The following is a 21,824-nucleotide window of genomic DNA, read 5'->3' as shown; positions in this document are numbered from 1 at the left end:
CCAAAAGAATTAGCTGCTACCCTTACAATTTGTTGCTATTGCATTCACTGCTTCACCCTTTCAGCAGAACTGTGATTTTTTTTTAAATTCAAGGGACCAATTTCTCTCCCCACCAACTCTCTAATCTGCCCTTCCCTTCCCTCCCCCACCCCCCCTTGCGCCACACTACCGCCGATCCGTTGAACCCCACGCTGTTCACGCGCCGCCGATTTTTGACCGGTGCACAGCTCTAGGACCAAGTGATGATAGATAGGAACTGGGGACCCTATGTCTAGCTGCATCTTGACTTCCATTTTATAGTAGAGAGCACATTACTGCCTTCATGGTGTGAATGTTTCCAACAGAATTATCCAGTCTCAACAATAAACAGAGCTTCAGATCCTAAATCATTGCTTTTTCCCACTGACAGACCACATTTATTTGTTGGTGCATCCACATTTATCTTAGAGGGACACATCTTGCAAATATGGCTGTGCTGCTGGCAGTGGTAACACTTCACTGAGCAGAATCGACAGGCCCAGGAGTCATGCCTCGTGTTTCCACACCTGAAACATTGTGACCTGGCCTCCCGACTTTCACATCGTACACGCATGTCTCTTAAATGTGCGCGCCTTAATCTTCAAATACAATCCTCATCATCCTGGCATTTTCAGTGATGCTACCGAGGATTTCTGATTTGTAGCAATTTTTGGAGCAGCAAAATTTCCGTTTTGGAGCACTTTGGAGCAGCAAAATTTTCATCTTGGAGCACTTTGGAGCAGATAATTTTGCATCTGGGAGCACTTTGGAGCAGCGAATTTTACGTCCTGGAGTGCAATACAGAAGCATATTGCATTAACATTCAAGCACCCGAGTATTATTATGGGGCTCTTATGAAGGCTAGAAATATTTCGATTCATTGCAAATCTCATGGAAAAAGTCATCTCAGGAGCATAGGCGTGCGCACAGAGGGGGGGGGGGCGGGGGGGGGGCGCCCCCCTAATCACCTAAAAGGGGGGGGGCGCAAAATCTGCCCCGTACATTGACCCCGATAGCAATTATATGGACACTCTCGGCGGATTTTTGCCGTCGCCGTAATTTTCCGTTATAAAGTCCAAATTAACAACATCACCACGCGCATTCTAGCCGCTGGTAAAAGCTCGCGAGCGCTGGCGACAAACGCGGCTGAAGCGGAGATTAATCTAGCCGGCCGTCTGTCTCCGCCAGAGAGGGAACGCCCCGCCCGTCTTTCGTAAGGAGCATGAAGGGACACCAGGGGAGCGGAAGGGAGGGGGGGGGGACCGCATCGCTCGAAGGGCGCAGTCGCTTGCGTGCGCGCTATCTCGAAGCATCAGGAGGCGGCTCGTAAACTTGCTGTGCTCTCAACGCTTACTTCGCGTTTAGAAAACTCAGAGCAAGAAAACGCTTCGGTTCCTGGAGGGGCCATATTCCCTTAAACCAGCGTTTTGTTCAGTTACGCGAGATCGGATCCAAAAGAGTTAGCTGCTATTCTTACTTCGTTTCACAATACAATTTTTTGGTCTCGCATTCATTGCTTCGCTCTTAAGCGAAACTGGGTTTTTTTAACCGTTAGCTATTGAACCCCGAAAGCGAGGGGCGGACATGTAACATGGCGCAGCCGCTTCACCGTGCACCGTCAGCGACGGGCCCGCTACTGACAGCTGCGCATTTGCGACTGCTCCGACCAGGAGATATGATTTTACTATTGAGATGATATTTTTAAAAAAGCAAGCAAAAAATTCGAATTGGAACCCTAGCACGTGAGCTCGAAAGGGCAGGGCCTTTTAGGGGGTATTTACCGCAGAGTGATTACAAACTCGGATGTGCTGGCGGAAGGAATTACGAAAAAGCACTTCTGGATGAAGATCCATGGATAAAGTATATCTGAGGAAAACTGTCAACGCGTTTCCACCGTTCGCGTGCTCTTCCATAAACGCGAAGCAAGGAAAATTCGATATTGTCCCATATATCTACTGCCAGCGATCCCAGATTTCTTTCCGCGATGTCTGGAAACAGAAGTGACAGACATTTTAGCGGCACGCATGTAGTTATTACTGAACATTGCTTTCGTTACGTGCCGTGCGACGCTTGAAACGAGCTATCAGCAGCGTTTCTGCAACAGACGACGTCCGCCGATCAATCGCCGTCGCACTTTCTCGCTACCGATAGGCCTAGACTTCACGAGCCTCTGCGGAGAGCGCGTTTCGCTGTCGAGCCAACTTGCAGAACAGAAGCTGCGTCGGCACCGTGCATGGCATCGTGGCTTACTCGGAACGCACGCGCGAGCGCTATTTATTCAGCGGAATAATTCTTGGTCCATGATTGCAACTTTATTGGCAGTCCCAAGATCAAGCTGCACATGTTCGGACGCGCCGGCGGTGCGATTGCCGGTGATAGACGGCCCCAAATCCGAGACTTTGGCGCAGTTTGGCGCAAATTTCGTCGATATTATCAGGATGGCGCAGTAAATACAATTTGGCGCACTTTGGCGCAGTTGGCGCAGGAGTGGAATCACTGCATTTTATTCTGCAATTTCCACTGCTAAGGTAAATTCCCCTGCCTTGCTTCTTTTTAAGGATGCTTTTGCAAGAAATTGACGGCATACTGCATGATCCTGAAAGCCACAAACTATCCGGTCCCAGAGCATCCTGTCACTTGAAGTGCCAAAGTTGCAGGTATCGGCCAATTGCTCGTTGGCTACAAGGAAATCTTCGACTGGCTCTCCTGGCATATGGCTGCATGAGAAAAGTCCGTAGGATTGGGCTATTCTGTTCTAGCTGCGTGAAAATTACTTCTGCAGTATGTCAAGCACATCGTTCACCTTTGTTGGTGTGCAGCGTCTACGAACAACGGCCAAGCTGTGGGTGCTCAGCCCTGCTACGAGCAATGCTCACTGCATCATTTCATCTACGATACCATTGCCTTCGTGGAAAGCTTCCAGCCGTACTTGATATGCTGGCCGCTGCTCCATAGATTTTTGAAACTGCGGCAGGCATGCGTATACAGCCATGGCTCCCAAGGTGCCAGTAGGGCGGGCTCATACCATCCTCATCGCCACCAAAGTGACCACGTACTTCAAAGTAGAGTAACCAAGAAAAGAATGCTGGTTGCAGGTAGCAGGTGCCATATATAGCACGTGACAGAAAAGAGGGTGATCACAGCACGTGTGTACCGAATCCGTCAGGACATGCGGTGCATCACCATATAACAACAGTAATGAGAATCCGATGTCATTTTAAATATAATGCGATCAAACTTGCTAAGAATAGAGGAACAGTCCTAAATTATTCAATTTTCTGAATTACCAAAGGTCAAATTAACAGACTTTTACTTGTTGCAAAGCCGCTTTTACAAGAAGTCTCGTTAGCATCCACAGCATTTCATGGAGTATAGTAAGCTGAGCTCGACAATGAAGAGGGGACTGGAGGTGTCTAACACAGGAGCCCCCCCGCTTTCTTTTTTCTCATATTTTATGGTTGGCTGGTGAAATGGAGTAAGGGTGTCACAGGCACCTTTCTGCCGTTGTGGTGGCCAGTTCAGCCTGTGTGGCCCAGTGTTGCTGGGCTGTTGCAAGCACTCGTCCAAGGTCAGAGAGGTCGGTAAACACTCCCTGGCGCAGCTGGGCGAGGTCTTGTCGCAGCCGTGCCAGGTCCTGCTGCCACTGGGATACCACAAAGAGCCGACACTCCAGGCCCTGCACAAGGCTCGTCCTGATCACCAGCTATTCACTCAACAGAATGTGCCCTTTCATCCACAGCTAAACTGGTTGCATAAGCAACTCAAACGCATAAAAATGCTCCTTGTAAGTAAATCAAGTCAGTGATCAATGTCGAGAACACTATCGGCCATTTCGGCAGCCATGCAAATACCATCCTCACAATGGTCATCAATAGATTCAGCTGTGGTGCATTGATCAAGGCACCATCTACATATGGCTGGTAAGGAGTCACACATCATTTTAAGCTTGTTGTCCTCACTTAAGGGGAGATGCGGGTCGAAAAACGCGAGTTTTCTAAAAAATTATCGATTTTTTGTTTTCACCTGTTTTGTTAAGATTAGTACCTCTACTGTTCTGGAAAAAAAAATCAATGTCGAGACTCAACTGGAAATGCTTTAAAATTGCGTCTAAAGAGCACAAGGTGGCTGTCAAAAGGCCGAAAGTGTGACATCTTCGAGCACCTTGCCGCTGATAATGCGCCGCTCGCCATTGTCGACCGCATGAGCCGAGCCTCACTCTTCAAATAGCGACGGTTTCCCGCGCTTCTGCAGCGCAAGAAATAATAAAGAGAAGCACGCTTTTGCCGCCTTTTTCGAGCGCCGCGACTGGCTTTAAATCACGTGGTACGGATTGGGAGCCGCCGTTGGCCGCTGCGCGCGTGTGCTGTGAAGCCTACTTGCAGGATCTGTGTCTCATCGAGCAGCGCAGCTGAACAGCGCTTTTCTCGAGTGCTTATCCGTTATGGATGAAGAAAGCCGTAGGAAGCGCTGTCACCGGCCTGTCAAGTTTCACGCGGCGCACAAATTTCGAGGACGCCGGCACAAATCAAAGCCGAACACTCAAACCACGAGAAGATCGTCTGCTGCCGCAAGGCGTAGTGGCAGTGACACCGATGCGTCCAACGAGTTTGCCGCGGCATTCGAATATGTGAGTGCCTCCCAGAAAAAGATCGGACTCTTCGAAGACGAAGAAAAATCGCAGGACGACGAGTCTTCGTTGATTGCTGATATGACAGCACTGAACATGTTGGTTTAATCGAGGGCACTCCAGTTTTGAACGTGTTCTGGAAGAGCTTGGCGTGCTCCTGCCTCATGATCTGGTTGCTCTTGGCACATCACGGGACAGCACACGCCAGAAAGAAATGTCTCAAAAACTAACAGGAGAAGCAAGGGCTCGTCGGCGTGCGCTGAAGAAAAAATTTCTTGTCGAGGAGTCAGCTCGAAAGAGCCGTGAGGGCCAAACCTATGGTGCTGGCGCATTTTAATGGCAGTGGCCACTACAAGGAGGATTGTTCTTTCTTGTGTACAAATTTTGTCGCATTCAATGACATCTTTGATAAATAAACATGCAATTTGGACTTTAAAACTCGTTTTTCTCAAAACACAAATTTTGCCATTTTTGTCAATGTGCCCCTCATTTTTCGGGTACTTCTGGTGCTCAGATCTGCATGAAAATTTTTCCAAATTTTTTCCAAAGTACGAGAAATGCAATTATCTTGTTCACGTTTCAATACTCTTATTATATAATAAAAAAAAGTCATGTAAACTTTTACTAGGGTAGGAGAAATATGAACTTCCCACGTTAAAATTTTTCACGTCTAGTACATATTTTGTATGAACTACCTAATTAGTTATTTGCATTCCACACTTTATTTGAAACATTATGAACTATCAATTGTAAAAAATTATTGAAGTTTAGGTCTGAAAAGAGGGGGGCAAAAGGCTTAAGTTTTTCACTTTGTCATGTTGCAGAACTAAAAGTATGCAACTTGCAAGAAAACTAATTATATATTTGAAATCAGCATAAAAAGTTCTATAATCGACTCAAGTTTCATTGCTCTAGGGTGAATATTAAAGAAAAAGTTTCTTCGAGTAGCATCTCCCCTTAAGGAAGAAATAGTGCAAGTTGGAGAGCAGTATGGTCAAAGTGAAAAAAGAAACACTAAAGTAGGGTGAACAAAATACTAAAAAGTTGTTTGATAAAAAGTTCAATTTAATGTTTAAATTCTCTGAGACTGTTCGGTATGGGAGCACAAAGAGGAACTCTGCACTAAAAGTTGCAGCAGAGGTCATCTGCACCAGTCTAGTTATGTCCAGAAAGCTTGTTCCTGTGAAACATTCACAAAACAGTGACTAAAAATTTGAAAACTTTTACACGCTGTTTTCATAAGTGGATGGCACTATATGAGGGATTGTGCAGTGTACGCTTTCTAATTCAATTTTGCAAAAGCTATATGCAGATGCCAATAAATATTATAACTGCTGTCAATGCAACAGTCATAGAAGCACTCTAAAAAATGCAAAAGTTAGCAATGTGTAGTCTCTTTCAGACATAGCCTCATGCAATGCAGCACAAAGTGTGGCGAAGGCATGCTTGTATCTGAGATACACAAGAGAAAGAGGTGCCTTGCAAGTGGTTTTCTAATTTGGGTTTTCTTATGCTTCGCTTCCTCCCTGTTACAACTAGAAGTGCAATTTAGCCCATGAGAATAGAAGCAAGAGGAGCAAAGAAGAAAGAATCAGCAAATCAGGCTACTAGTTAGCAGCCGTTAAAAGAAATGGCGGTTATGAGTAAGTTTCAAAATAAGACCACTCTACAGACAGCTCATATCAACATTTCAAACCACAGCTTAGATAAATGTTCCATGGCATGAAAACCATCGGAGAGTGATGATGATGACGATGAGGACTTTCAGTACAAGAAATCATCATCCTCATTTCGTTTTATTTCTTTTCACTTCCCCCTCTGGTCACATGACCTGCGTGACACCTACTACTATTACGATGACAACAGCGGCACAGGTTAGGCTAGCACGGCTTCCCTGTAAAAACCAGACCTTTTCAAGGTCCCTACAGATATTGCCACAAGGTTGCCAACAGAGTTCCAAAGATCACAGAACCAGGTATCAATCTCGCTAGGGTGCCATGAAGCACTAGGGCTCTCCGACAAGACTAATAGCATCACAACGCTCACCTGTGGCCGATCGCCAGACTGTGAGCGGTCTGCCTGTCGCCATTCCTCGGTCAGCTCGTGCACCTCACTTGTGAGCTCCTCGTTGGTGCGTGTCGTGATCTCCAGGTGCTCACGCAAAACTACGTTGAGGCGCATCAGCTCACGGCATCTGTGTGCAACAAGACGCAATGTGCAACGCTTGTTTCACCACAGTGACAATTTACAAGCATCTGCTTTATGCAATCTACTTCCCTCTTCACACTTACCTTCTTTATTGGCACAAATGTCCTTCAAGCATACTGTTGGCTAATATAATGAAGTTGGTCAAATCGGCAGTTTACTTTGTCATATCGAAACTTTCTTGCATTGAAATTCAACCTTTCATGACCAGCATAATCATCGACACATTATTACAGAAAATGGGCTGTAAAAAAATGGCCAAATAGTAGCAATTTAAATTGCATAAAAAATAGCATTCACACTTTTTAACAGTTTCTTTGTGACTATGTAAGGTACACTTATTTTTAAACACCCTGCATCTGATTCACAGCCCTAAATCAATGGCACAGCCGCAAGGCTGGGTAATTCACATTTAGCACCTTGTACCTTGTTAGGAACTCAAAAAGTGGTGCGTTTTATTTGTGTAGGATCATAGACAACATCCTTGACTTTAACTAGAGATTTTTGAAAAAATTAATATAATAGGCTCTTTTTAAACTATTTTCAAACTTTGGCATTTTTGGTAAACCACATATTTCAGCACAATTTTGAAGTATAACAGCTGATGGCAAAGGCATGAAAATTATCTCAGAAGAAAGTGTAAATATTAACTTAATATATAAAGTTTTGTTATGCTCAGTTTAAGTTACCTCAGGCAATAAATTGCTGAATGACAAGTCTTTTGGCCTGGCCTGTTTACCATGCTTGCGACTGTTTTTATTTATTTATTTATTTATTTATTTATTTATTTATTTATTTAGTTATTGAATACTGCTAGCCAGAATTTCCAGGCCTTGAGCAGGAGTGGAGTGGTTACATTTTGAGTACAACGCACGTGAATAACAAAAGAGAGCTCACTTACTAACAAAACAGAAAAAGTCAGCTGGTGTGTCAAATACGGCACTGCATGCAATAATACAATTTGTAGTGACAAACATTCGGTATACAAATTCCTTCCACAGCAAAGCAAAATATAATACTCATAAAATTGCATTTAACTTGTTATTTGATGTGAAAAAATAGTGACCCAGAAGTTTACCATTTTTTCACTAAGTGCACTCAAAGTGCACAATTTGCAGAATTAGCGGTAAAATGTTTTTGGTGGCAGAAATCTGTAATTTTTTTAAGGCAAACAATTTTTTTTCACAATACTAACTTCATAATCATTGTTACGGGTCCAAAACCTGCGCCTAAAGTAAAGTGCGTCAAAATTGGGACAGGTGACTAAGACCACCTGTTCATTTTTATCAGGATTCACCCAACCAAAGTCCAGCACACCGTGGTAATCTGTGCAGGTGAAGCTATCGCCTCTATTCTGCCACTACAGCTTGCTACCAAAACCTTGGTTGTTTCCAAACATGGTACAACCCCAAACGCTATGTACACTGAACTCCCTTTTTGTTAATGTGTAACATTGAAACTGGAAATAAAAGTCACAGTCTCACCGCAAGGCCAAAGTAATGAATGCGACAGCAACAAATTGAAATGTCACACGAACGGCAAGCAGCACGAAACTTGCAGCACGCTGTTCAAGCACAAAGGACGCACAAAACCAACACACACAGGACGAGGGCGAACTAACAGCTGTCAGAGCTCGACACTTGCAGCGCCTTGCTCAAACACAAAGTAGGACGCTATGCAGCAGTGTACACAGGATGAGCACGATCTACCATCACAGTTGTTACTTCTTTGTGTTTGAGCAGCGCGCTCCAAGTGTCGACTATGCACAATCCAAAGCTCTTAATATATACATATTTTTTTAAAACTGCGGCGCGTGCAGTGACCCTTCCGCATGTCCTGCCGCGCAGTGGCAGTCGACGCATGATTAGCCTGACGAGCCGGTAACACCATCTTTGTGCTGTTGTAGTCATTTCGTTAACTTAATACATACCAAAATTTGCACAGCATGACATTAGTGTATGACGAACATAAATGACAGGTCACAACATGAAAATCGTGACACACAAGTCACGTAAACCATCTAGCCACCTGCGTGCCTGCGCTCTCATGGCCATGTGGTTGGCTTTATATTTCCCACAATTCACATAGCACGACATGAGTGTATGACAAACATGAATGACATGTCATAAGCGAACGAAGGAAAGCCGAAACGTTTCATGCTGTTTTACTACTTTTATGCCTTTAATCTTCCACTGTGTTAGCTGTGTACCTTCGGAGCTCATTCACTATCGATGATCGCGACAATAGCGACTGCAGTTTCCTGCACAGCGGTTGCGGCAAATGGTAGTTCCATTTTCAATCTGTGCATGCTGGCCGTGCGCGTGCCATTGGAACTGCATCGTTGCTATCTGTGATCGCATCTACCGCAGTTTTGTCCACAGCATTGCAGCAAGCAGAATTGCTTTGAGTCAGTGCGTGTTGGACGTGCATGTAGTTTCGTCGTCGCCCATGATCGCATCGATACGACCGCATTTGTGTTCGCAGCAGTTGCTGCAGAATGTAGTTATAGTTACGCTTGGGCTAGGTGTGCGCTGGCCACGTGTGTGCCTGCATAACGGTGTGGTTGTCATTGACGATCGCAGGGCTAGTGACGGCGAGCGGTAGTTTTGTTTTGAGCACTATGTCAAATACATGGCGGGAGTTCTTGAAGAATGATTCTACCGCGGCCCGCATGCGCATCTGTCGGCAGCATCATGGTAGATGGACGACCTGTTGCCAAGCATCGCAATGGCGAAAAATTTACCTGGATGTGCATGTGGTGGCAGAAAGCACGTATCCGATGAACACACGGGTCTTGCGATGCGACCATACAGCTCCAGGAGCCAACGATAAGTGGTCGAGTTGCTAGCGGAATTTTGTCGCAATCCTAGGCAAGCTCCTTTTCCTTATGTGGTAGCCCTCACGAAAACTTCGTTGAAGCGGGAGTACCGATGAAAAGTATCTGTTGTGACGAGACATCTTTTGCACTGTTTTCTATAGGCTTCCCAAGCAACGCTTAGCGGCGCTGCTGCTCTTGACAGGCAGCGCAATCTCTGGTAGAAAAAGAGAAACTGGGGTGTAAGCAGCGAGCGTTTTCCCTTCTCTCCACCGCGTTGCCGCTCGCTTCTGTGCACGTGCAGAGCTCTCGCGGCGCCTCACAAGGTACCGCCTGCAGTGCGGGTTCAAAAAGATCTCACAGCTGGACAAGCACTTCCAAAAAGCGAACTTGATAAAAGGAGAAAGGCTCGTCAATCACGTTAACGGTGAAGAGCAGACGATAGACGACAACGACGCCTGACTCAAAGCGAAATGCATTTCCCAAGTCGCGATTACACCGTGTAGGACGTATACCTGGAGGTAAGTCTCATTCTGTCGTGTTAAAGATGAATAATGGTCCACGTGCACTCTGAAATGAAGCCGTACACGCTGTGGATGTTCTGCGGTGTGGACTACGAATCATATGATTGTTGTTTTGATATGGCATGCTTAACAGTAGCAGCTGTGTACTTTCATGAACAAACGTTTGCGGCGTGCGAAAAAAAGAAATTACACGGCCATTGGCCTGTTTCCTGAGAAGGTTAGAGTCAAGTCCTCCATGCCGCTGGGGAATTACCCGCCGATTAAGACGCGAGGCAGCTAGCTGAGCTTTAACCACTGTGAAGCAAGATGAACTGCTCGCCTCGTTTTTTCGGCTCTCGTGTCATGCTTGCAGTCTCTTTTTATGATATCGACCTGACAGGCGTATAAATACTGCTGTGCGAACGCGGCTAGAAAATCGCACAAAGTCAGAAGGTGACAGAAGGTTACTTCAAGGTTGCAATTGCAAAGCATGTATTAAGTGCCAGTTGCATTTAGCGGCTTCAATATATATCACACTAATAAAGAGACAAAAACAAAGCAAACCTGCAGAACGATGTCAAAGCTTGCTGAAAATGCACGGACGTCCGTTCCGGCGTGATAAAGCAGCCTTCCCGACGCGTGAATTGCAGGCGCTGAACTTCTGACAATGTGCCGAGTTCAGTTGAATTCAACCAACCGCGCAATGCTAACGGTATAGAGCGAGTGTGAACGTTCAACAACGACGGGTAGGTCTCACGAACACTGGGAATCGAAACACAATGTTATTTCACCTACAACAGTAACTGGACTTTCACAATGCGAGAAGACAGCGAGTAATCATTACTGTAGTCGCTGCGTGCATGCGCCGCGTCACTTACCAATTCATGTAGTCGAAACGAACGAAAGCGATGAACTCAGACAGCCAAAATAGAAGGCGAGACAGCACAGTCAGCTATCCACGCTTGCCGCCTTTATTTCTCGTGCGACACGCCCGGGAACCGATACAGTTTCACACGTGAATCGTGTGCCTTGGTGTTGTCTGCACTGTTGTGGCTGGCCACTAAACCGCAATACTTCGGACCTCGCTTGCGCTTCCGCAGGGTCGCTTCTGCCATCGCGGAAATGCGCAGCTTCGCACAGCAAGCCTCTCGGTTCAACGTGCCGAGCTGACGCCCCCCCCCCCCCCGTTACCTGCACCAACAGAAGAAAGCATGCGCACGTGCGCTACTGCTACCGTGAAAGGGGCTGAGTCAGCCGCGCATAAGGTTCAGAGCTTTCCGACAGAGCCGCAGCGCGGCCAGCGCGGCGCTGTCGTCGCGCCGCAAACTTGAGCTTGGGTTTCCTATAGGTGGCTGATGGGGAATCGATTATTCGTTTGGCGTATATTTCATTGTGGCAGAGTTCGTTGTAGTTGGATTTGACTGTATATATCAAGGTTTAGCTATCCCGTAAATGACTACTTTACATCTAAATAATATACAAGGACTTCCAGCAGCACCACCACCAAATCGCTGTTAGTGTTTTACTCTCCCCAATTTTTCAGGTTTCCTCCAAACACTTTAAGCAACATTTACACAACATTGTCCTTGGCATCCAGGTTCTTATAAAAGGAAGAAACTCATTTTATATGTGCTGATTACTCACGACATCCAAATATTTACAATTTCTCACAATCTGTCAGGGTTCAGAAATACAGGATGTGTGACATTAAATGATAAACTGAACCATTTGCCTCCTATATGTTAACCCCTTGGCAAAATTCAGCCCATTAAAAACCAAGAGACTAACTAATTAAAGTGCTGCATCCCAGGTTTCATTGAAATCAGTGCATTCTCGGGAGTTAAAGAAAATAGCATTAACTTACTGGGGGGAGACCATCACATGACAAAATCTATCACTGTCCCAACACGTTCCCTCACGTCAGAAGATTCATAATTTTTAATAGAAGCAAGCACCTCCTTATGCATAGCCCTAAATCATAACGTCGTGTGACCAGAGACTGCCAAACCATAGGCAGAGAGTACGGGGGGGCTCTTGCATAAGTTCACTGGCATAAAAAAGCTTCCCGAGCCAGCATTAGCCCAATATCTCCTGTCTGGTGTATGTTTTAACAAAGCAAGCAAAGCATGCGAATAAAAAAATTTGGTGGATCCCACGCTTTGTGGGAATAGAATTCATGCGATGCAGTCAGCGAGTAGCAGCCTATGTGGCCTACATAAAATATGCAGCGGCCGTGCAGCAGCGCTCATTCGACAAGTCGGGCACATACGTTTCCGCCAACAAGCATCGGACTGGACTGTTACTTCGGCCACCGTCATAAAAAACCGCTTCAAGCAAACCGGTTTTGCGACTTGTCTGCACGCCTCGACAGCCTTGCCGGAGACAGAAGCGGGTGTTTCTTCTGCAAGCACCAATGACATGCTGCCACTAGCTGAAGCATAGGACGTGCTTCACCGTGTTGATGGAGCGATACCAGACACTGTTGAACTGCACGACTTTTTGTGTGCTGACGCTGACCTGACCGTGCATGAAGAGTTCAGTGACCACACTATCATCGAAAGTGTGGTGTGCGCAAAGAATATGAGAGTGACGACGAGAGTGAGGAAAGCAACAAGACGCAAGAAAGGCAAGTAGGATCACACGAAGTTCTTGGTGCTTTTGATATCATTCAGACTTTTCTCGGCACCCACGACGATGACGATGATGAAGCTATGCAAAGCTTATTAAGCTGCGAGGCTCGAACTGTCAAGCTCATTCAAAGCAATGTGAAATAGAGCAAAATCAGCGACTTCTTTACATTATTTTGGTTGTGCGAAGTAATTGATGTGTGTATTTTTCTATTTTCATGACAACAAACTTCCCATGAGAACGAACAAATATTGCTTCCCCTACGATTTCGTTATTGATGGGTTCGACTGTACGCGAAAAAGCCATATCTGACAAAAAGAAACTGGTTATCAAAATCGACTCCCAGTTCTACACAACAAAGTAGCCAATCTGGCGTAAAGTAGCCACCAACGGTAACCCTGGGAGGATGAATCACAATTTTATCTATGTGTTATCATGAGTTCCACATCAACAACGATGGCCTTCAAGATTAAAGCTTGCATGCAAATGTGATGGTGCTAATACTTTGGCCATGTGGATCTAGAAGAATCATCACCTTCTTTCCCAATCCCTTCCCCATTTTCTTTATGCTAAAGGTACACCAGTGTAAATTGGGAAGGCACTGCAGCAGCACTCTGAAAAAGCTTTCCCCAAGGCCAGAAAGTTTGAGAGCCCCTGTTCCACGGAAACAAACCGAGGCATACCTTTGGCGCTGTGCCTCCAGGGTGGCCAGAGCTGAAGGCAGATCAGTCGGTTGCTCCTCTGGCTCGACTTCGGGCTCCTCCTGCGTAAAAAAATCATCGATGATTACAATACTGCCTAATGCGAATTCTGAGCACAGCTTCGTCTTGGGGCAAGGCCAACTGTGTTTGAAGTTTTGGCTTTCCACAAGGTATCGACTACGCCATAAATCATAATTTTTTGTGAAGTAGGACAGCACCCACTACGCCATTATTCGTCTTTCTGTGGATAAGTGAGGTACCCGCTACACATCTGTAAGGTATTATGTGCACTTTGTTGATGCTGCATGTGGCTGATAACGATGAAGAATTATGGCTGAGCACTTTGCAGTGGGTGAGAAGCATTAAACCACACACTCGTTGTGCACTTAGCATTGTGTGATAACTGGCTGTTATTTTACTCTTCTGCGACACTATATTACATAGGTTAAGAAAGCCTCCTAGTCGCCCACATAGGTTGGCGGAAAGCCTCCTAGTCGCTGAAAAATTCTTTTTTTTTTCCCTCTTTCTTAACCCTTCCACCACCTTGCAGGATTCCGCAGAACTGATTTGCATTTACATAGGTTAACACGATTCATTGCCCGACATGACGCCTGTATAGGGCCTTTTTGCAAACGAGTTTCAAGCACCAGCGTGGCTCTGTGGTAGAATACTCGACTGCCACGCAGAGGACACGGGTTCAAATCCCATTCGATAGTGGGTATTCTTTTCTCATTTTATTTTTTCGTGTCTATCGGTTACGACAGCGATGCCGCTCAACGCAGAGACGGGCACCTCAGAGCTGCGCTCTAAAGTTATGTTGAAATGGCATCATGGAGTTGGAACACTTAGGTGCAATTTTGCCATTATTTTAACAGAAGAAAAGGTTCATACACCAGAGGAGTGCAGCATTATTCACAAGCGGATGTAACAATGAATGCACACACGCTCTTTCCAGCACGACCATGTTAGGCATTTGAGCACAAAGTCAAGACAGAATAAGATTTTAGCAGAAAGTGAAGATGTGCAACAGATGAATTCATGGCAACCAAAAATGTAAACATAATGTGAAAGCAAGCAAACAAAATTTATACAGATGCAATGTGCACGCATTGAAATGTATGTGAAGTGAGGCTAGTGTAACAGTAGTTAGGTGCCATGCAACTGCAAGCAATGCATGAAATATAGTGCTTACAGTAAAGTCTCCATAATTCAAGCTCTGATAATTTAAGTTTTCTGTTAATTCAAACAAATTTTTTATTTTTGATTGGCTAGCTCTGTTTTCAATGAATTTTAAATCTGCTTAAATCAAACTGCTGTACTGCATAAATTTGGTTAATTCATACTTTTTGCTTGTCAGTGCCTGACAATATCTACTGCGTTTTTATGTCACTAACAGTCGCAAATAGAGATGATTGCCTGCCTACAAACAGGCCACACTAGCCAAACTGCGTGCACCAAGAATCGTGTGTTGATAGAGGAGGAAATTCTTAAAAGATCACTGCCTCTACACCCTGTGGAGATGGTTGACCAGTGAAGTTGAAAGTGGCTGCCCCGGTGCTTATCACTGGGTTTACCACAGAGCCATTCCACTTGTGAAGGTGGGTGACCAGCCAAGCTGTGCAGAGGTGATGACAGTGAATGCTGATGAGAGGTACAGAAAGGCAAAAAATTTTCATGAAAGGCAAAGAAAGTTTCTTCTGAATGTAGCATATGCTCCTTTAAAGTTTTCCATTTGAGCGGCATGTGTCTTTTTGTCGTGGCATGCATCGTTTTATGTGGCTTGCCACGTGCACTTGGTATTTCATGCATGACCTTGAGGAGCTATTTGAGCAGCACGTATACTTCTGCCAAAATTCACCATTCTGCAACACTTTAGCGGACCAGTGGTGGGGCTTGTCCAATTTATGTGGCACATAGCTGCGTTAGGGACAACCTGTGTATGGGCATCCGTTTTTAGCGGCACAACACTTCCCCATCGCTATCCTCGTTTTGAATCGAAAATAATGTCACACATGCAGTAATATTACAGAGGCTAAATAAATTGGGCTGTGGGGACAGGACATCAAAAATTTCCTCTTAGATAGAAAAGTAATATTAAAGGTCAGAGACCAAGCCTCGAAGCCCTTTCTACTGGGTGGACGCAAAACACCACAGTGTGCAGTGTTGTCCCCTCTCCTGTTTAACATTGCCCTAATTGGTCTTCTCCCTTTCCTTAATAGCATCTCGGGGATCTGGCGCAGTCTATACGTGGACAACATTACCATCTACTCGTCCACAGGGCCAATTGGGACCATGGAGAGCAACTTGTAAGGAGCGGCAGACGCAGTGAGCGGCGTCTATTCTAAGTCATGTCGCCTCGGCTGTGCCCCCAAGAAGACTGAGCTGCTCCTCATCTCACTGCGAAAGAAACGCGCACCTGACTCGCCCACAGCCAATAGATGGCTGGAGGGACACACCATCGTTCTATCTCAGAGTGTAAAAATATTGGGAATGATTTTCCAGTACCTTTATTATGCTCATAGACGGAACCAACACAATACAACTGGACAAGCTTAAGAAGGCAACAGCCCAAGCTGCTCACATGATCTGGTGAACAACAACCAAGACGCATAGTTGGACACGCTTTGGCCTGTCCAAGCCTTCACCGTGTCTCGAATAACTTAAGCCATACCGTACACAACATGACAGGGATTAAGAAAATTCAATGATATGAAAGGCATATAAGCAAGCAATGGGTCTATCACTCAGCACTTCAGCAGAATGTTTCCTGCAGCTGGGAGTCCACAATACGGCTGAGTAGCTGATGGAGGCACATCTCTGCAGCCCGTGAACGTGATTGGGAGTCTCACAAACGGCGAGGTCCATCCTGTCACATCTGGGGCTCTCTGCCCCTCTTAACCTTCAGAATGTAAGCCCACCCCATGCTGCCCTTACCCCGCAATGTGCAGCCAGTGCACCACAAGCACAGAAGGGAGGCCTGGCTCACGCCATTCACAAGGAATACGGGTGTCAACCCTCCACAGCCTACACGGATGCGGTGTCTTAACCCAGACGAGCAGCCACTACAGCCAACATAATCATCAATAAAGAACATCGGAGCGGCATATCAACCCGCCGAAGCAATCCCCTGCAAGATGAGGAAGCAGCCTTCGACATTCCTAAAACTGACACTGATGTCATTGTTATCGACTGTCAGGAGGCATGCCGCAGCTTCGCTAGTGGCCGAATATGTAAGGACACGCTAACAATTATCAACCAAAAACTGCCAACAAGACCACTCATGATCATATGGGTGCTAGCTCATCACGGCATTTCTGGCAACGCGGTCACCAACCTCATGGCTCGACATTTGACCTACCAAGCTGGCAAGTCCAGGCGCATGCATCCTCTTGTCTAATTCCACGATATCTCAAAACATTGCAAGCTAAACTGCAGAACGTACCCCATTCATACCACATTTTCATCCCATTCGAAGTGCAACTTCGGGCAATGTTTATGTTTGTGCACCAAGCATGACCTCCCTCAATATTCTGTACTGTTTATGTTGACTCGCTACACCTTTTGCACAGGCTATGAAGAAAAAAACCAGTTCAGGCAAATTCCACAAGATAAGATGCAGACACAGCAATGTCACGAGACAAAACCATCATATAATGCCTCTTGATAAACAAATTTCAGGTTTTCAGGGCCCTAGATTGAGAAGAGTTAGGGATAAGAGTTAATGGAGAGTATCTCAGTAACCTACGATTCGCTGATGACATTGCATTGATGAGTAACGCGGGAGACGAATTACAGCTCATGATTACTGAACTGGATACGGAAAGTAGAAGTAGGTCTGAAAATTAATATGCATAAAACTAAAGTAATGTGGAACAATCGTGGCAGAGAACAGCGCTTTGCGATAGGTGGCGAGACACTGGAAGTTGTAAAGGAGTACGTCTACTTAGGACAGGTAGTAACCGCGGAGCCGAACCATGAGAGTGAAATAACTAGAAGAATAAGGATGGGCTGGGGCTCATTCGGCAAGCATTATCAAATCATGAATGGTAATCTACCACTATCCCTCAAGAGGAAGGTATATAACAGCTGCATCTTACCGGTACTTACCTACGGAGCAGAAACCTGGAGACTTACAAAGAGGGTTCAACTTAAACTGAGGACGACGAAGCGAGCAATGGAAAGGAAAATGATAGGTGTAACCTTAAGAGACAGGAAGAGAGCAGAGTGGGTCAGGGAACAAACGGGGGTTAAGGACATCATAGTTGAAATCAAGAAGAAGAAATGGATATGGGCCGGGCACGTAGCACGTCGGCAGGATAACCGGTGGTCATTAAGGGTAACTGACTGGATTCCAAGAGATGGCAAACGCGTGAGGGGGAGACAGAAAATTAGGTGGGTAGATGAGATTAAGAAGTTTGTAGGTATAACGTGGCAGCAGAAAGCACAGGACCGGGTTGATTGGCGAAACATGGGAGAGGCCTTTGCCCTGCAGTGGGCGTAGACAGGCTGATGATGATGATGATGATGATGATAAACAAATGCTGTGTGTACAGAGAAGCACGATGTACTTGTGAATAAGTTTAGGTTCCTAAGGCAAAGCCCTCTCTTACTACCTCGCAGTTTTGACACAGCTGCTGTCTGCTGCAGGGTTAGCATGCACCTAAGTAGATATATTTGTGGACATATACAGGGTGTTTCTTTTAGAAAATACAGATCTTTAATAAAAATTCTATGACAGTCAGGCTCCTGTCGTTTTCGCACATTAACTCTATGTCGAGGCAGAAATACTTTCCTGCAGCTAAAATTACATTGACGCAACTAATTAACACAAGCCTGTTATATAACTTTTTAATTATTGATGTGATGGTAGGTGTTTATATTACAAAGTTATAGAGCGTGCCAATATATGGGATACCTATTCTTTAGAAATCACAAAAGTTGCATGTAGCTTGAGATAATGATCATCGAATTTGAAGGGCGAAATCGAAACTGATCATGCCCAGTGTGCGCAAAGTGCAGCACAATACCAGGATGGCTTGTGACAAGGAAGTGATGAAGGTGCGCTAAAGAAGAATCTGGTCAGAAAAATCGGCAAGCATTCTGAAATACACTAGTAGACAGCTTAACGTTTGCGTGCGGTGGGTGTTGCCTATCTGTTTCTTTCTTAAACTATAAAGAGGCACGAAAACTATTTCACCTGTCTGCAAGAACAAGCGCCGCAGTGGCCGCCCCCGAGTTTTATGCTTCCCAGACAAAGCAAAAGTTGATACTGTGGTTTTGTTGTGCACAGTTAGAAAGGAACAGATAAGCACCAAGATGAAGGAAATGAAGTACGCCGACCAAATAAGAGCTTAAAAGAAAGTGACGTTTTCTTTGAAGCTGTTCGCGTTTTCTCGCGTTAGCCGTGAAAAAATTGAACCGCGGCAAGGGGTGCCGGCATTTTCTACATGCGGCATCGAACATTCGAGCCTTATCGCTGGTGGCCGCGTTATTTCCAACATAATCTCAGCCATTCACGTCTGCGCGCTTAAGATTATGAGAAGATTCGTATATAACCTGGAAGGTTCCCAGACAATAGAGCGCGGCTCATGCAAAGCAGCGCCTACGTGTGCAATAGACTTGTTAGATAAAAATAATAAACGAAGCGCGCGTGGCACTGTCCCCCTCTGAAAAAACATCGTCCTAATGCTTCTAAAAGAACATGGAAGGGGAAAAAAAAGCGCATCACCAAATAAACGCATCACCTCGTAGTCTAGAGAGCAGAGTCGTCAAAGCACTTTGTATGGCCCGAAGTATCGCCAATGAAGTTGTTCACTAAGTCCACATCGGCGTGTCGGCGTCCAGACCCAAACACGGTCACTGGGTTGGCATTCCATGTGGTGTCGTCGAAAATTATAGTGACGGCTGTTGACCCTCCGCTGGTTCTTAATGTGCAGGCGGGCGAGCTGTCGGGCTTCTTCGGCGCATTACAAATAAGCGGCGACGTTGAGATGTGTTCTTCGGTGACATTTGGTAGCATTGCATCGCGCGTCGTAGCTGGGCTCCTTCCGTAGACCAACTTGTAAGGCGTCATCTGCATTGTTTCTTGCATGGCTGTGTTGTATGCGAAGGTTATGTATGGAAGGATACAATCCCACGTCTTGTGCTCGACGTCGACGTACATGGCCAGCATGTCGGCGATGGTCTTTTTAGACGCTCAGTGAGCCCACTAGTCTGTGGGTGGTAGGTGGTGACCCGGCGGTGCCTGGTCTGGCTGTATCCCAAGATCGCCTGAATTAGGTCAGCAGTAAAGGCCCTACCTCTGTCGGTGATAAGAACCTCTGAGGCACCATGACGATGGACGATGTTCTCAAAGAAGAACTTGGCTACCTCGGCGGCACTGCCTTTGGGCAGAGCCCTTGCATCGGCGTAGCGGGTGAGGTAGTCAGTAGCTACAACAATCCATTTATTTCTGGAAGTCGACGTTGGGAACGGCCCCAGTAGGTCCATACTGATTTGCTAGAATGGCCGTATAGGAAGTTCGATTAGCTGAAGAAAGCCTGCTGGCCTTGTCGGTGGTATCTTGCATCACTGACAGTCTCGAAATGTCCTTACGTAGCGAGTGACGTCGGTGGCAAGGCATGGCCAGTAGTACCTTCCTGTATCCTCGCGATCGTGCGGGAAAAGCCGAGGTGGCCAGCCATCGGATCATCATGTAGGGCCTGGAGGACTTCTGGTTGTAACGCAGAGGGCACCACAAGAAAGTAGTAGGCTCGAAGTGGCAAAAAGTGGTTCTTCAAGAGAACACCGTTTCACAAGAAAAACGACGCCAGTGTTTGCTTGAACACCTTCGGAACAATAGCGGTCGTGCCATTGAGGTATTCCACAAGGCCCCTGAGTTCCGGGTCCGATCGCTGTCGTTCAGCGAAGACGTCGGCGCTTATGGTTCCCAAGAAGCAGTCACCATCCTGGTCGTCCTGCGGTGGTGGGTCAATGGGGGCACGAGACAGGCAGTCGGCGTCGGAGTGTTTTCTTCCGGACTTGTAAACAACGGTTATGTCGAATTCTTGAAGTCGTAGGCTCCACCGTGCGAAACGACCTGAAGGGTCTTTCAAGTTAGCTAGCCAACACAAGGCGTGGTGGTCGCTCACAACTTTGAAGGGCCTGCTGCTGATGAAGGGGCGTAACTTGGATGTAGCCCAAATGATGGCAAGGCACTCCTTTTCTGTTGTGGAATAGTTGGCTTCCATCTTGGATAGCGACCAGCTAGCATAACTGATAACCCTCTCCAGTCCGTCATTCCTCTGCACAAGGACAGTGCAGAGTCTTACGCTTCTTGCATCGGTATCGACTTCCGTATCGACGTATTCGTCAAAATGCGCGAGTATCGGAGGCGACTGCAGGCGCCGTTTCAGTTCTTGAAATACCTGGACTTGCGCCATTCCCCACTTGAATTCCACATCGGTCTTCGTGAGGCGAGTTATTGTTTCGGTGGTCTGTGAACATTCCTTGAAGCGTCTGTGATAGGCGCACAAGCCAAGAAATCGGCATATGGCCTTCTTGTCGGTGGGCGGCGGGAAGGCAGCAATGGCAGCTGTTTTCCGCGGGTCGGGGAGAACTCCACATTTGCTAATGACGTGGCCCAAGAAAAAAAAAGCTCCTCGTATGCGAAACGGAACCTTTCTGGCTTCAGGGTGAGTCCGGAGGTCTTTATTGCTTAAAGTACAGCTTCAAGGCGCCATAGATGTTCGTCGAAGTTTCAGGCAAGCACAACGACGTCGTCTAAGTACACGAGGCAAGTCTGCCACTTCAAGCCAGCCAGCACTGAACTAACGCGTTGGAAAGTCGCAGGTGCCAAGCAAAAACCAAAAAGCATGACCTTGAACTCGAACAGGCCATCTGGTGTTATAAAGGCAGTCTTTTCCCGGTCCCTCTCGTCGACTCTGATTTGCCAGTAGCCACTCTTGAGGTCCATCGACGAAAAGTACTTCGCGTTGTGGAATCAATCCAGGGCGTTGTATATTCGTGGGAGAAGAGGGTACATGTCCTTCCTCGTGATTTTTGTTCAGGCAACGATAATCGATGCAGAAACGTAGGGTCCCATACTTCTTCACTAACACTACGGGAGACGCCCACGAACTCTTGGATGGCTGGATGATGTTGTCATGTAGCATTTCGTCGACTTGTTTCTTAACAGGCTCCCATTCTCATGTCGAAACCCGATAGGGTCTCTGAAGGAGTGGTCGAGCATTTTCTTCTGTTACGATATGATGCTTAACAAGGGGCGTCTGTCAGACCCGCGATGACAATGAGAAACAGTCCTTGTATTCCTTCAGAATGGCATCGGA

General features: G+C 46.2%; 1 protein-coding gene across 1 annotated transcript in view; it reads right to left on the bottom strand.

The window, feature by feature from the left end:
- Positions 1-21,824, bottom strand: part of LOC119385367 (rootletin) — a 223,059-nt gene that overhangs the window by 181,058 nt on the left and 20,177 nt on the right. Inside the window, exons 3-5 of the mRNA XM_049413967.1 lie at positions 13,480-13,559; positions 6,692-6,839; positions 3,513-3,694 (exon numbers count right to left, since the gene is read on the bottom strand). Of these exons, the coding sequence (XP_049269924.1) occupies positions 3,513-3,694; positions 6,692-6,839; positions 13,480-13,559 (410 nt within the window). The remainder of the gene's footprint in view (positions 1-3,512; positions 3,695-6,691; positions 6,840-13,479; positions 13,560-21,824) is intronic.

Source organism: Rhipicephalus sanguineus, chromosome 3 (genome assembly GCF_013339695.2).
Source record: "Rhipicephalus sanguineus isolate Rsan-2018 chromosome 3, BIME_Rsan_1.4, whole genome shotgun sequence".
Lineage (NCBI taxonomy): Eukaryota > Metazoa > Arthropoda > Arachnida > Ixodida > Ixodidae > Rhipicephalus > Rhipicephalus sanguineus.
This window is presented reverse-complemented; position numbering and strand designations above follow the sequence as displayed.